This window comes from Taurulus bubalis, assembly GCF_910589615.1.
Source record: "Taurulus bubalis genome assembly, chromosome: 4".
NCBI lineage: Eukaryota > Metazoa > Chordata > Actinopteri > Perciformes > Cottidae > Taurulus > Taurulus bubalis.
Window position 1 is genome coordinate 15,450,249 of NC_136592.1, and position 17,297 is coordinate 15,467,545.

At 36.9% G+C, this 17,297-nt stretch overlaps 1 protein-coding gene across 1 annotated transcript in view; it reads right to left on the reverse strand.

Annotated features, from left to right (window-relative positions):
• tcf12 (transcription factor 12) overlaps positions 1 to 17,297 on the reverse strand; it is a gene marked incomplete at its 5' end in the record, with an annotated part of 66,014 nt that overhangs the window by 46,942 nt on the left and 1,775 nt on the right. The window contains 2 exons of the mRNA XM_079217001.1: positions 2,483 to 2,585; positions 10,550 to 10,623. Of these exons, the coding sequence (XP_079073127.1) occupies positions 2,483 to 2,585; positions 10,550 to 10,623 (177 nt within the window). The remainder of the gene's footprint in view (positions 1 to 2,482; positions 2,586 to 10,549; positions 10,624 to 17,297) is intronic.

The following is a 17,297-nucleotide window of genomic DNA, read 5'->3' on the forward strand; positions in this document are numbered from 1 at the left end:
GGCACATGTTAGATGCAGCCCAGAGGATCAGACTTTCACAGAGGTCTGAAGTGGGTTTTTTATTTCCAGACTAAAGTTCAAGAAAGACATCTTTAAATACATTTTATTTAATTTTGAATCTATTTGGCCAAGTAGCAGTATTATTCCATAATCAGGAAATAAATTACTTCACTAAAATAAGGACTGATTTCAGTTTTTTTTCCCAAAGAAAATCTTTAATCAGCATTGTATTTTTAATATATTTAAATACGAATCACAGTTTAGATCTACTGTGCTGTAAACATGGAAAGTATGTAATTGAACACTTCCCATCAGGAAGAATACACTGAATAGGTGACAGGAATCACGAAGAGATAGTGCTGTGTTTATAACATTAAAAGAGGGGGAAATACCAGGAAGTCCTATCATGACATCGCAAATGTTATCCTGTGTTGCAAGGATTGTGTAACAGAATTATGGTGTTAAATTTACAAAGTAACTTTTTCCTGCATGGAGAAATATGAGTTGACCGCCTTTTTTAATATATTTGTTCATCAGGTAAATTGTGGTCATGTGTTGAAGTTAAAGGCATGCTGCCACTGCACACAGACACACAGACACACAGACACACACACACACACACACACACACACACACACACACACACAAACACGCACACACACACACACATTTCATTGTCAGACAGCCTCAGGAAAAAAACACTTGCTTAACATCTCACCCACAATTTCGACACACCTGATGGAACGACTGACTATTTGGCCAACTCAGAAGTTTCGAAACTACTCTGTATGCTGTGTAACAACAAGCAGAGATGCAGAGATGCTAAACAACCCATTCAACAGTTCAGAAACTTTAACAACTGACTCCGTTCAACCATTGCTATCACTACTGCAGGATGAATTAAAAGTTAAGTATAACTGTTGTGTGGTTGTTGTAACCATGAGGAATAACACTTCAGACATGATTTAATGAAGTTCTGAAAACTCCATAAATCTATGTAAGTCCCAGATATTACTGTGGATTTTTTTTTTATTAAGACTAAACTCATCTTGGATTTCAAGCCTGAGATAAACTCGGTATTTCCAAGTTTACAATCACGCTGTCTAAATCTGACGTATCACTGCAACAGATCACATTTAGATTCTGCAGCTGTTAAGTATAATTACAGATACAGTTGAAAAGGGGAGAGATACACAGTGTGTACATTTGTGGTTTCTGAAACAGTCATGTGATCAATTACAAGAAAGATAACATTTTGCTTCAATTCAGCAGCAACCATTTGTTAACTAATCGCTTTTCTTGGAAACCAGTCTCCAGGGTCATTACATAATGAGCAGAGATGTAGTTATCCATAAAACTGTCAAGTGGTTACACATCACATGATGCCAGGCCAAAGAGCTGGATAACACACAGCTTTTAATTATTATCAGAGAACTTAGTCAGAAATGGAGTACCAGAACGGTATTTTTGTGATCATTCTCAAAATAGAAGTTAGGACTTGATAAAAATAAAAAAATCCACAAATGTGTGTTAAGGAGGAAAATAAACGAACAAATTGACAATCTTTTGGGAATTTCTCATCATAAGAGCCAATACACTACCAGCAGCCAACCTGAGTCAGTTGGTTGTTCCACCTGAACACCACATGTTCTAATTAAGTCTGTGTGAAAACTAGATCCTAAGAGTCAAAATAGATCGCTTTAAAAATAACGAATAAATGTCTACAAATAGGTAGCTTCTGCAACTCAAAGTGACAGAAAAATGCAACTTGACTATCAAATACACAGTATGTCGGGCAAGAAAAACATATTTTCACTTTTATTTAATGAATAGTGTTAAATTACACTAATAATATTCATGGTACTTGACAAATGGTATTGATGAAAGGGTACTTGAGCCAATCTGATAAGGTGACATCTAAGAAACAATAAATGGAAATCACTGCTGCTCTGCACTGGAAATTAAATATAATATACATATATATAATTATTTCCTTTTATATCATGAAACCAAAAGGTGGTTCATTTAAGCAAACAATGAGGACAAGCAATAAATATTGAAAATGAAATAATCTACAATAAATTTGAAACCTTAGACTTTTATGTGAGAAGGTCTTTGCTACACCAGTCAGTTTAACCTTGCACCCTTAAGTCACTATGCTGCCAGTGGCAGTTGCTGAGGGTGGTTCTGATGTCTAGGAGACGGCTTCTTATGACAGAAAGCAATACTGATGGCGTGATTTCTAGCCTGGGGGAGGGTCATCACAGGAGGAGGAAGAGGGAGATACTGAGAGAGGGGAGGGGGATTAAGGGAGGAAATAAAGACAGCAGGAAAAATAGCCCTGCAGCCTGGCAAGCCTTTCAATACTGCTACCTCCAGATGCATGATATGCCTTAACCTCAATCAGGCAATTTTCAAACAGGATATCTTTCCACTACCACAGGGCATGTGAGGTGTGAGTTGAAGAGAATCACTTACTTACCCATTATGTTCGAGTTCATGAAAGGTGTTGGAGACAATCCTTCATGGGACACTAATCGACTGTCACTCAGATGATCGCCATAATGAGGGCTGTCAGCGAAACCCTGGGGAAAGAGATCAGAATATTAAGCACATTATTGGGCAACTTCACTAATTGAGTGAGATGGCATTCCACTAATTAGATTAGAAAGAGGAGAGCACAACTGGTTTGCTATGCTAATAAACTGTCATCTTGTTTTGTGTAATAGTAAAAGAGCCAGGGGAGAAAAGCAGCATTGGCAACCGCATCCTACACTGCAAAGCACCCCAAAAAAGGAAGACAGATTTATCAAAATGAGAGTCTGACAATATTGGCCAAATGTTTCAGAGATGGAGAGAAAATGTTGCTAATAAATTTGGCTTTTGCTAACCGCAGCCAAAGACTCTCCTCTGTGGCTATGGCTCACTGAAGGCTACACAAGTAGCAACATTTGTTCTCCATCTCTCTAATAGTTTAGTCACCTTTGCAGTGCAGCAGCTATGATGGTTGAGGTAAGCACAATTATAAGCAACATTGTCTCTCCACCTCTGAAACACTTCGCCAATATTGTAGCTCGCTAGAGCCTCAAATCACAGTTTGTCATCTCAAAGGTATCTGAGAAATGTTCACGGTGGAGCCTTACTCCTTTGATTCGGGTACCCAACAACACAGTAAGTTGACATGTTACATGTAACTTGATCTTACTGCTCTGAGTCTGTTTGTATCTCGTCTTTCCTTTGTTTGACGTCCGGTTAACACAGTAATGTTATCATGACGTTGGCACTATTAGGTTCGACAAGCTAGTTGTTTATACCATAGTAAGACCATTTCTTGGCCAATTTTTACACGTTTTGGAATTAAAACACATTGCCACTAAATTATTCAGTATATGAACTTCATATTGCCAACATATCAGCACCAACAAACAGTGATGTAAGTATTTGTGATGTGTCTTTGCACTCAGAAAACCACTGAACCTGCTGAAACCTTTGTTTAATCTTTATCACAATATGTCTATGACAAACATCTAAACCTTAAATGTGTATACATTTAAGTTTTCTTCTTGATTCTACTATTTCATCTATACGATAACAGGTTTATATACAGTATATCACCCTACAGTTCATAAGAAGTTGTTGTTACATAGAAGAGAAAAAAACAGAGAGATGCAATCCCATATCATTCCCAGGTACCTGCAGCTTTTTTTAAAAAAGAGCCTTTTTCTCCTTCAGCTTAACATTTTCTTTTCATGACAGTTATCAGCTTCGGGGGCTTAGGTCTAAATATCGGTCACAGTATGGTTTTAGAAACTCTGGGTCCTATGTAATAAAAGATAGTCTGTTATGGTGCTAATCCCAAACGCTGTGAAAATCCTCCTGTGCTTCAGTCAAATACATCTCCCCAAACTACATTAACTCCCACCAGAGGGACAGAGTAGCAGTGGGCTTGCATTTCTATAGAGCTATTTTCACCAACTCATACCCTTTGCATTCAACATACAGTACAAAAAAAAAAAGTAAATCTTATTATCCATCTTTTTTTGTGAGTGGATGGTGATGGAGTAATTTCAAAGGCAGTGGGTTGTTTTGCTGTGTCGAGGGAATCCTCAGAGATTCCCTATTGTGCTCCTGCCAGGCCGCACACACTGTTAATCACACCATGAACAGACTCAATAACAACAACAGCCCTGTGAGAGAGGCTCGAGCAAGCTAACACACATAGGCTTACACAGCTAACGTAAGCAGGCAAAAAACATCTCCTCTCTTCTGCAGCAAAACAAGGAAAATGCTTCAAACTACAGAATTAAAGGAATAGTTCAACATTTGACAGTGAATTGGATGAGAAGATTGATAACCCTATTTTTCCATAAAACATTAGGCTAGCTAGAGACAGCAGCCAGTTAGCTTAGCTTAGCATAAATACTTAAAATGGAGGGAATCAGATAGCCTGGCTCTCTCCAAAGATTAAAAAAAGCATCAAAAATGGGGAGCTCTTCCTCACTCTCCAAGTCCTCCTACTCCCATGAATCGATACCAAAGCCACTGATGTGACATAGCAAAAAAAAAAAACACAAAGCCTGAGTTTACAAGAGCATATAAATCCATTTTACATGTTTATGTAAATACAATTCAACCATAAATATTAACATAAACCATAATTATGACTCGAGAGGACTTGATATTGACTTGAGAGAGCTCCCCAAGTTATGGAAAATCAATTTTCATATCCCTAGCTTGATGCCACACATGATTAGCGGACTTTTCTGGAAAGCTCTACAACCTACGGAATCCGCCAATTGCGTCAGACAAAGCCTCAGTAAGATATTAACCACAATCCAACCCAAAAACTGAAATATGACTTACTTATTATGGATGAAACAAAATTCCACATGGCCCTGCTTGGTATGTAATGGTGCATCTGCTTGAGCAGAGCCCTCTGTTGTGGAACCAGAGGCGTTCAAGATCCAGGAAGAAAGTTAGGGCATTTTTGCTTTCAGCGGACCTAAACCTACAGTACACGAAATGTGCACTAAATTACTAAAAATATTTCTCTAGAAATATATATATATATATATATATATATATATATATATATATATATATATATATATACAGACAGTAACACATATACTGCTATATTAACCTCGTAACTAGTTTAACAAGTGTTTTTTGTATATGATACCTTTTTAAATTATTCAAATAGCCCTTGTGGTTGAGGAGCTATTCTGCATTTAGTATGGGTATGCAAAACAATTCGGAATTTTTGAGAAAAATGGCTGGAGCTCAACTGGGGTTAAACGAGTTTTAAACAGACAAATCATAGAGTGATATTGATCACTTAACTCTTTGCCAATGTATGCCAGACAGAGCTGGTGAAATGGACAGACTACAGATGTCAGCCAAGGGTGTTTTAAGGTGAACAATTACTTTGGAAACTTTAATGCTGTATATATAAAATGTATGTTTATGCCCTGACTTTCAACCATCATACACATAATCCTGTTACCGACTACTGAAGATATTGAGCTCAGCGTGACACTTAAGTGATTAACTAAAACAAACATCTTATCCATTGTAAAAGTTAGGGATTGAATGGAGCTGAACATTAAAACACTGGCCTTAAAATCGCCTGTTGAGAAAAAAAATGTGATAATAAGGAGAGAAATGGCGGGCGTATACCACGGTAATCCTACCAACAGAGTGCTTCCCCCATGAAGGATTTAACTATTCCCAGCAACGAGATAAACCAGATATTATATTTCAGAGCGGAAAATGTGTTGGTGTATGTGTGTATGCTGTTTGCAGAGCTGGTAAGGTGTGTGTGTGTGTGTGTGTGTGTGTGTGTGTGTGTGTGTGTGTGTGTGTGTGTGTGTGTGTGTGCGTGCGTGCGTGTGTGTCAATGCAAACATCTGAGACTGTTGGATCATCAATCACAGATCCCTTCTCATTCCGAAACACGAGTGGCCTACATCTATCTGACACACACGCTGTCATTGCTGCCACAGGGCAGCGTTGGCACTATTGGCTAAATAACTGTCAGATCACTGTGGCAGCGTGCAGGCCTTTTCCTCCAATCACTCGCTACAACGTTTAAAAAATCTTCTCATTCACACTCTATGCTGGAGTCCCAGGTGAGCATGTGGCTACATGTGGCAGCTTGGGACGTGATGATCTGGTCGTGATGGATGCGTGTGGGGTCGGGTATCAAGTCGGGGCAGGGCACTGGGGAAGTGGGCACAGCCCCGACTGTCAGACCGCCAGCCTACAGCTACAGCTGCCCAGGATACAGCGGCTGGCTGGCAGCCAAGGTCAGCGCGGCGGGACTCGGGACTGTTCACAGTTGACTGATCACACACTCGTAGCTCACCCGCTCAAACAAGCTCAGGGACAAGACCGAATCCCCTTCTTAACAGACTGAAAGAGGAAGCACTGATTTCTTCCGAAAGCCTTGGACAGATATTGTGAATAGAGCATATAAGAGAATAATACAATGAAAGTCAATCCTAAAAACCTCTTATGACTAAGGGCAATATTCGCACCTTAAAGAATAATATCCAAGCTTGTTCTACAATGTAACACACACTGTTAGCCTTTTACCACCGACTTTCAAAATCAAGGAGAAGAGAATGACAAGAAGACATTTTAAACCTCAGGGTCTCAAGTGTGAGAGCTGAAAGCACACTTATATGTTTCTACATTTTTTAACATAGAAACTTTTGTTAAATATCAAACATTCAGCTTAATTAGGACATTCCAGTAATTTCTGTTATCACCGAATGTGTTTAACTTTCCACATTCAAATGAATGAACCCAATGTTCAGAAACATTTTCAGACTTCATGCATTCTCAACTCTTCTTCAGTCACTCTTATCCGTATCATTCATACTTTCAGCTACATTTTTTAGCTACATTCAAACCATTAAAATATCCAAATCTTTTGTAAAACTTTTTATTTATGTTTATACCATAGTAAGACCATAGTAAGTTGTATTAAGCACATTCTTCTTTAATATTCAACATTCTTTAATGCTTAATATAAATTATCTTAGTTGTTTCCATTTGTTTGTGTGGGATGAAATGAGTAAAGTGCTGGATGAGCCTTAAAATCATTATCTTACTCTCATTCCCACCATTTTCACTCTTCATCTTCATAATTTTAGCTTTAAAGGGAATTGTATTCTCTTTCATACAATGTCGCGAATGTAAACAAACCGACTTCAACATTTGACACTGTGAGCCTTAAAGTGACAGGAGTGCCAAGGATATGACGCATTGACTCCCATGGAATCTGAGACCAAAGTGTTCAGAAACGCATTCTGCAGTCATTCCTGGTTTCTGACTGTGAAACCAGGGCGTTGAGAGGTGCGCCTCAGCTTGTCTGACCAAGGAGTCCGTGAGCTGTTACAATCACCATGGCAATGTTTGATTGCAGCTGATTGAGATGAGCTAATTAGTGCAGTTCGACAGACAGACACACACACACAAACATACAGGACATTAAAAAACACAGTTTTTCTAGCATTTTTATATTTCTGTCTACCTATTCATACTTTCAGCAGGAAACTCTAATCAAGCCTTACAATGTTCCCCATTTGTCATACATTATGAACATATTATTCAACCGTTAAAGCCAGCAAGTCAGTTCAGTGTCAGTATTTCAACACACCTTAAAATAGTCGAGATCCTATATTATGAGCATTGTTCAACTTTTAAAGCCTGTAATGCACCGTCACCTTTACCGTCATGCAGCTTTTCAATATGCAGCATTCAGAGCACAATTTCCTTTGAAGTTAGCGTTCTCAAGTTATAGTGAGTTCTTTAAATAATATCTGATTGAAATGGCAATTTAAGATTGCGATTTAAGATGTAAGATTAGAGTTAATGTGAGCCTCTTGCCCAAATGTTCCATGTTCATTTCGCAATATAGAACGTTGTCTTAAATGGTGGTATCACAGGTCTATATTAAGCCAGTCTGCCCACTTACGTTACATATAATGTTGTGTTTTGTCAGTTCACATCTTTACAAGATGAAAACACAGAATATTCATTGCCGATAGTCTGAAGATCTGTTCAAGGTGAACCCTGTCTCCGCTCATTGTCAGCTGATATGCTGCAGCCCCCCACGACCCTCAATACCCTCAATTATTATTAACCTTGTGCGTTATCAATTAACAGTGTGCATTATAATTAACAGTGATTCAATGGTCAGCAATTAATGATTGACAACCATGTTACTATGTTACATATGTTACTTTTCTCTGAATATCATTTTAAAATGCATTTTTCATTGAAAAAACTGAAATAATTTAAACAGATTATTGTATAATAAGGTTCATAAGAAATGCAGCTCACTGATCAAATAGCATAATATACAGTATGTAATGATGTGTAGGCCAGATACATTTCATATCAATACAAGGTGTATCTAGAAGTGTGTGTGAGTGTGTAGAATGTGGCATGTGCTCGTTCTAGTGCATGCCTTATGGTGGTGCAAACAGCTGTCTGCTGGCTGATGCTGTGCCTTGCAATGTCAGAAACACTCATTTATATGCACCTGGAGCACAGATATCTCAAGTGTCTCTGTCTTATAATTCAAATCAAGCTGCCTTTGTTACCATAGCCTGTAGATGTTCATTCGGGAAGGGCACAGAGAACTAAACAAGGTAACGCAGCCCGACTGGCTCTGACATTTAACTGAAATCTAATTGAAAGTGACAGGAGATTGACATTAAATGAAATTCATACAGGGCATAGAACAACCAATGTGTGAGGGACAAACAAACAAGGAGAGATCTGTTCACACTTGCTCACACCAACAGTGAGATGTTCTCTCTCAACCACAGAGATGCAGTTTAATATGCACAGTTTCTTCACCAGCTTCAATCATCATTATTATCATTATTATTATTACTAATATTATATAAATGCATTACACATTTATTGCACTTTTTTGTGCATATAATTATATTGTGCATTGTCTGTGTTAAATAAAATAAATACGTTTTAAGTCAATAGCAACAATTCACATTCCATTATACGGACTATAGTCAATTTATTAAAAAATATAATAATATAATATATCATTTTCTTCTTTCGTTTAAATCTCTGATCACTAGCTAACACAAATATCAAAGTATAATCTGACGTATTGAGGCTGCACATAAGACCAACCTTCTCCTAGTTTAGTGCAGAATAAAATGAAATGCTATATTATATATATATATATATATAAATATATATATATATATATACATACACATATATATATATATATATATATATATACATACACATATATATATATATATATATATATATATATATATATATATATATATATATATATACACATAATTAAAAAGAGGAAATATATCCTGGAAGTTTCTTTTTTTTTTTCAGAAGTTTTTTTTCTTTCCTGTGTTCTATCATCAACCAATAGACAGTAACACATATACTGCTATATTAACCTCGTAACTAGTTTAACAAGTGTTTTTTGTATATGATACCTTTTTAAATTATTCAAATAGCCCTTGTGGTTGAGCAGCTATTCTGCATTTAGTATGTGTATGCAAAACAATTCGGAATTTTTGAGAAAAATGGCTGGGGCTCAACTGGGGTTAAACGAGTTTTAAACAGACAAATCATAGAGTGATATTGATCACTTAACTCTTTGCCAATGTATGCCAGACAGAGCTGGTGAAATGGACAGACTACAGATGTCAGCCAAGGGTGTTTTAAGGTGAACAATTACTTTGGAATATATATATATATATATATATATATATATATATATATATATATATATATATATATATATATATACACACACTGTATATGGACAAGTAATTGTTTGGATGTGCAACAGAAAACTCCTCATACTTCTAACAGTCCTTCTAAAAATAAGTTGGTGTATTTGCCTCTGGCGGCCATCAAGAGCCACCAAATAGTAACTGGATGCCATTTTCAGTAACAAATACAATTTACTGTATGTGTACAGTATGTAACATGTGTAAACCCTTTGTGAGCACAGGAATACAAGTCAAACAAAGAGCTTTCAGCTGTCAGATGTATTTATCATTCATACATCAAGATCTCAAACGGAGGTCAGTGAATTCCATTCAAACCTGCTTAAAACCACGAATCACCTGCAGTTGGCTTGTTTCACCACAGTTGACGAACAGTTTTCAAAGGCACAAATAGCTCGTTATTTTACATCATAATGATCAAAAGCATAGTTGTTTTAACAGACCTCTATGACTAAAAGGAAACTTGATTCCACAATAATATCAGATTCCAGTAAGGGTTTCCTGCCTTCTGTATAAAATATTTGACTAAATGTAAAAAATCTAATCCACCAGCCATGACAACATTAACAAGTCCTTTCTGTCACAGAGAAATGTGTCTATTACAGGTCATACAACATGACTGGTAGTCTGGATAAGGTGAGACTAAAACATGGTGAATGTACCGGTTTGATGTAATGAGTGTTAAATGATGTGCTGTGGAGCAGAAAGGCCATTCAGAGGCGTTACGGTGAGGGTCATCTTACCCGGGAGGACTCATAGGAGGGACTGGCCTCGCCACCTGGGGCCCAAGATGCTTGGTTGGTCCGCTCATCCATACCTGTCAGAGAGAGAGATGCACGACTCGGTCAGCAAGTAAAGGTTAATCACATAGTTCAATGTGCATACAGTGTATCTACATATTCTGCTCCTCAGATAGAGGCACGTTGAAGAAGTAGAGAACAGCTGCATCACAATGACCAATCCAATGATGGTCATTAAATACAAAGGTCTATGCAGTGTCCCTGTGATCGACTTTTAATTAAAACATCAAATACAGACAAAATCCTACGCTTGATATAAAAACCTGTTTTGAATGTTACTTTACGAGAGAAAAGGAGTCGGAAAATACTAAATCTTTTTCAATGAGTGAAACTATGAGGTGATTAATTGATTTAAAATGACTTGGCAGTTATATTGATAATTGAGTAGTCACTTGTCAAGCAAAAATACCAAGATTTGAATTTCTTATTTTCTGACATTTAAAACTAAAAAAGGATTAATCAAGGAAATAATTGTCTGATTAATTGATGAAAAAAGTCCATGAAAATAATCATTACTTGGCAAATAAATCAATTCCTGAAATCGACTTACACTCTTCAGAAGTGATGCGCATAGCTGATAGGAAAAAATGCAACGAGTGATCAAAAGGACAGGCTTATGTTAAATCTAAAGGTTGATTAACATCTCAAGTACAACATGTTATATTATATATTATCTTCAATAGAGGCAGGATTGTACAACCTAACTATATTTTTTCCAGGTTAGAAATTGCTTTATGACAGAAAAATAATACTTTCCATGGTGAAATTTAGTTTGCTCTATAAATCATGACCAACAATAACATTGTTTAATGTGCTTTGGTGTACCAAAAAGCAGGATACAACTTCAAGATTTGGCATTGATGCACGCCAGGCTACTTCCAGACAGCCGAGCACTAAAACTTGATAAAACTCATTTTTAAATGAAAGAAAACATCTATGCTTCAAAAGTCAAACAGATAAACAAATAAAAAGATTAACTGCAACCAACAGCAAAGACCATCTGGCATATATTGAAAAATATACTATCTTTGGAATCCGATTTTATGAGATATAGTCTGTAAAAATATTTGATGCCTCAATTGTAGTTGCTGTTTGAAACAATGTTGTTAGTTATTGATTGTACCTGTTGTAATTTAATCTGCCTTAGTAAAATGCAATACCCTGTTCATGTTCAAATTCAAATAATAAAAAAAAATCAGATTTGAAGAAATTGTGTATGCTCTGAAAAATAATACAGCAAGCAAAAAACAACTTTTTAATATCAAGTCAATTTTTTATCTTAAAACCTAACAAATGATATGCACTGAGCTGGCTCCATGCAGCAAGTTTAGACATACAATCCAAAAAGCACGACTGAAACAAACAACTCCAGTAAAAGCAGAAGTACAATCTGCAGAGTAAACGCCTGTGATGACAGATCAACACACGTAGACGAGTCCTCGGATATTTGTGTCACTAAGAGCACATGGGTCTACATTTTGGTGCTGTGACAACAGCAATGTGACATATTGTAGCCCGACTGAGGTCTTTTTACACACTGACTGTAACAATGGTCAGCGTTTGCTCTCTGGGCCATTGGCTGTCATCTCGTCTAATTACCATCTCCCACCACGGCTCAAGGGCCCCCTTTCTTTTCCGAGCACAGACAGGCAGCACAATACGATTACTCACAAAAGGCAAAAGGGAGAAACACAAATACAATGTCTGTAATTTAGGTCTAATGAATTGGGAGAACCAGCGGCTCTGCTGTTAGTACTCTGTGGCAAAGATGCACAAAGCTATAATCAATATTTATACATGTATGTAATGCTAAAAATCCCCCCACAAAGAATTATCACCCAACTCTGCAGCTCTTCTAAGCTTTGTAGCTTCTTTAAGGAATTCACTGTTTTGGGCTTACACAAACACATCTTAACAAACATGCTCTTCTGGAGGCAGCTACCAGGCATCATAAAAAGCTCATATAACTCAAATGTACCCAATTTGCCAAGTATGGACAAGGTTGCTGAATACCTGATGAACATACACTCAGTTGTCAGTTTATTAGGTACACCTCTCTAAAACAAATGCAGTCTAATGCAACAGTACTGGAATAAATCCTATCTTCATGAACGTTATAATGTACCCTTTTTATTGAAACTATTTGAAAGAGGTGTTGATTCAACGTTATGGTGACTAAATATTAAAAACAGCACCTTGCAATTGTGCTCATTCTGTAACATGTTTTTAATCAAAATAAATAAGAGTGAACTAATATATATATATATATATATATATATATATATATATATATATATATATATATATATATATATACAGACAGAACTTCACTGTTGGTTGATATTTTCATGTTTGGTTACATTTTGGGTTTGTTCCAAAGGAAGAAGGGTGAACAAGTGAGTGTCACAAAGCCTCACGGCTGCACTAGAGGGAGACACCTGAGGGACATGTTCTTGCTTGGGCCCGGCCTGCTCCCAACACTGCTTGAGGATTTAAGATTATGCATTTACATGACTTGTCCTCTCATGCAACCCACTTTGTGATGGAATTTACAACACGACTTGCATATAAAAAAATACTGAGCTAGAAAAATTTATTCTGCCATTTTATGACAGGCCATATGGCCGATACATTTTGTATCCTTGAATGTCCTGAAAGTACCCTGACACTGCAGCATACATATGCATACCCACAGTGCTTCTACTGCGGGGATGTTGTAGTTCAGCACACACATTTCATAATATGTGGCTATTGATAGTGCATGTGCATAGGCATTATTTATTATGCAGGTGAGACTGCTATACACAATATTCTCCATAACGTATTTTACATATGACAAGGAAGAGAAACACATCTAGCAAATTGTGTGGTAGATCTCAAAAGATCAAGAAAAATAGAATTGGCTTAATGATGCCACAATCCTGTGGTAACAGTTGGATTGACAGAGAGGGCATAAAGCTTTGCTATTATCACAGACGCTCCTTTCTCACCGTCCCCACTGGGTCATTCATAAAAAGCTGCACTCTCCCAATAAAATCAATAAAAAAATAAAGTAGTCGTACGAATCCCAAATGAGTTATTTTACTTGTATTATTTTATATCATTTTTTTTTCAGAATTTATTTGTGAATAAAATGTATATTTTCAAAAAAATACTTTTTTAACATATTTTGATCATAACTATTAATGTCCAGCATGATCTATGCTAGATTTCCCCCCCAAAAAAGTAGCTGACTTTTACAAACTCCATGGTTTGCATAAGCCTTCCCCCCTTGCTGTGTGAGGTGTTTCTAGAAATGTGGGGGGTACACGTAAGTCACAGGAAGCGGATTTGTGAGACAAGAACAAGAAAAAAAGAAACCTCCGGCCGATTTGTAATTTTACAGGTACTAATATTGAGTTTGTAAGGATTTTGATTGCTTTGTTAGACTCCCACAAGCCTTTACAATTACTGAGATGTGTTTGTTAGGGAAATCCGACTTTGTAAAGGGTATTTATCATGGATTTGGTGAAACCTTACGGCCGCCGCGGCAAGCTGACGGAGCAGCAGTATAGTCGGCGGAGTTTACGTAAATACTTAAACTTAACGGTTACTTTAATTATTAAATTATTATTTAATTAATTGTTTTACACCATATGTATCTTCTCACAAGGGTTGTGGAACTGTAGAACTTTAAATGAAGTTAAACAACGATGTGGTTCTGGAGATAATTAAGGAAACGTTCAAACAAAATAAAATACAAATTGTCCGAAAACAGGCACAGCGGCGCTGCTTTGCCTTGCCGAGCTGAAAAGGTATACATTCAGGCTCAAGCATAAAGCTATAAAACCCCATTCCTTCTGAGATCACATACTTCCTGTCACTCAAAAACAGTTGGCAGTAAAACTACAGGGCTGAATAAAGAAAGACAGAAAAGCTTCTGGTCCGGACTCCATCTTGAATAAAATGACAAATGAGAAATGTCAGACATTTAAAAATGAGTTATCCTAATTCGCAGCACAAATAAGTTTCCTATGACCCAAAATAAATGAATAATCCTTCTGTGCAAATACACTGACGAAGGGTTGTTACATTTGTTTGATGAGACGATGGAAAAGTATGTGTAACTACGACTGCACTGTAATTAGTTGAAGACCTGCCTTCTTTAGGCAAGTTGAATTGATGTCCGTGTTCCAAACGAATCCAAAATAAACTCATGCCTTGCTGACTTTTGAGAGCTTTCGACCTTTTGACCGGTTTCCTGTATAAATGAACTGAGAGCAGCACTAATGATTAAAAAAACAATGACTGCAACAAGCACATGTATACAAATGATGAATGTAAAGTAAAACCTCGACTGAGAAGAACAAAACTGTTAATGAATAGAATAGAAAATAAAAGTACAGGCATGGCCAGAGTCTCGGTGGCTGTGTAGTACGTCTTCTTTACAGCCTGAAATTGTCCGGACATAAATACAGACCAGGGACGTCCAAACTACTCTCAGATGATTACACAAACCAAGTTATTTGCTTTCTGATATACATCAGTAAAAAGTCAAGTCAAACTTTAATACACTTGAATTAAGACAACAGTATTTTTACAAAAACTTAACCGAGCAAATAGATGTTGTTTCTCTCTGTGCTGGAGAACAATACATAGCTCTTGTTTACGCATTGTGTTTATCTTCCCTGTAATGGATTAAATCAAAGTATGCAATGCAACATTAGTACGATCCTCATAAAGACAATTTTTACTAATGTTATTATTTCTAACTAGATTGAGAAATGATTCACATCACTAGGAGTGCAGCCCAAGTCCTCTGACCTTCGGTTTCCCCAAAAAGCTGATCTTTTTAATTTTGGCATCCAACTGACTGACAAACAAACCTACTAGCTGCTCGTCACAGCTAACAAGTGTTCCACTCCATGCCACGAAATGAAAATCACCACTTCAACAGCAGCCATCCACTGCCCCGCTACCCTGCAACATTCAATGGCCTCATCAAATGTGCATCATCAACACAGCTGTAAGGGAGAAATGATGAATCTCTGTTAGAGCCACTTTCAGTTTATTTTCCAATCCATCTCTCTCTGGCACACGTTTGAAGGGTCTTGCCATCCCCACTCTGCCTCAATTATATGGCTATGCCCAGCTGAGATGCAATAATCCAAACTCTCATTCCCTGCAATTTCCACACTTCTATCTGCACACTCACTTGCCTTATGTTCACAATCACTTATGTAAGTGCTTCTTCCCTTTCCTCGGGACACAGGAACACATACCGGGGCTGGAGGAAGGAGGGATTTTACCCACTGTAGGCCAGATACACTGCTGAGGTGAAGCAGTTCATTTGCACATCATTATTTCTGATAGTGGTTAAGTTTTGCATAATTCCGTTTCATAATTTCTTTTAGGAAATAATAAATAATGATTCCCAACCACCAGCTATTTCAGGCCAGCAACTAACAGGAAATAGTACAGAAATGCTAAACATGTTCAAGGTCATTTAGAAAGAGTCACCACTTTATCTTAAATACTAATTATCTTCCACTGTTTTGATGCCGTCCAACATTTATTTTCTGACCATCTACTATCCACAAAATACCATACTATCTCATCTTTGATACATTTTAATATTTGTATATATTATATTATGCATTCATTCAGATATTTTTCAGCTGAAAAGTCAAAGCATTCAACTGCCAACTCTTGTTCATCAGTGTTTCCCTTATAACAAAATTAATCCACCAACATGTTAAAATAATATGGTTATTATGGCTGCCTTCTACCAATGAAGTTTAAATTGCTGATAATCCACTAGAGCCTGACAAATAAATTTTTTAGGCCATTACAAATGGTTGGGATTTAGAAACATTTTAAAAACTATATATAGACTAATATTTCGTTTTTACAGACAATATCTAGTTAACAGTAAAATAACAGTAAATTAGAAACAAAATCTTCTTGTCACGTACAATTAATTGTTTATGTATATATTTTTGGGTCTTGGTGCAAAACAACAGCCCACATTTAGACTGTGTTACGTTTATAAAGAGCAAAGCCGTCGACCAGACAACACACAGTCATGACAATGAGCACAATTCTCCTGACAGCCTCCGATTCTTTTCTGTTCCGGACAAAAAGCACCGCGCTGCTGATGGTGTCTTTTTTAGAAGTCACAGAGTGCAAGACCCGGCCGAAGGGCGGATGTCCACATGATGTCAACGTCTTACTATATTAAATCATAAAGCACACGCATCAATGCTTTGTAAATAAAGAACATGGAAAACATGTTGTGGTCATTCTAGTGTAGAGTCATTACATGCATTCTGGTTATCTGCAGACTATGTACCTTCAAGAATCAAAAGTTTCACTATGTTTTCACAACCTGGCTTTTGAAAAATGTAATTGGCACTCATGACACTGAGTTACCAGCATATTAGGTGCACCCATATAAATTGATGCAAAAATCTTGGCTTTTTTTTTCATCTTTAAGGCTGCAGTGATTGTGAAGTTGCTGTACTTTACTGCATTATATTAAAAAGGGGATATTTGGTCAACTGGTTGATAAAAACACTTATATTCCAAGAATAGAGGTGTATTTTTTTAAGCCCTAAAGATTCAAATAAAATGAACAGCAGGAAGGTGTGACATTACACACACACACACACACACACACACACACACACACACACACACACACACACTCGCA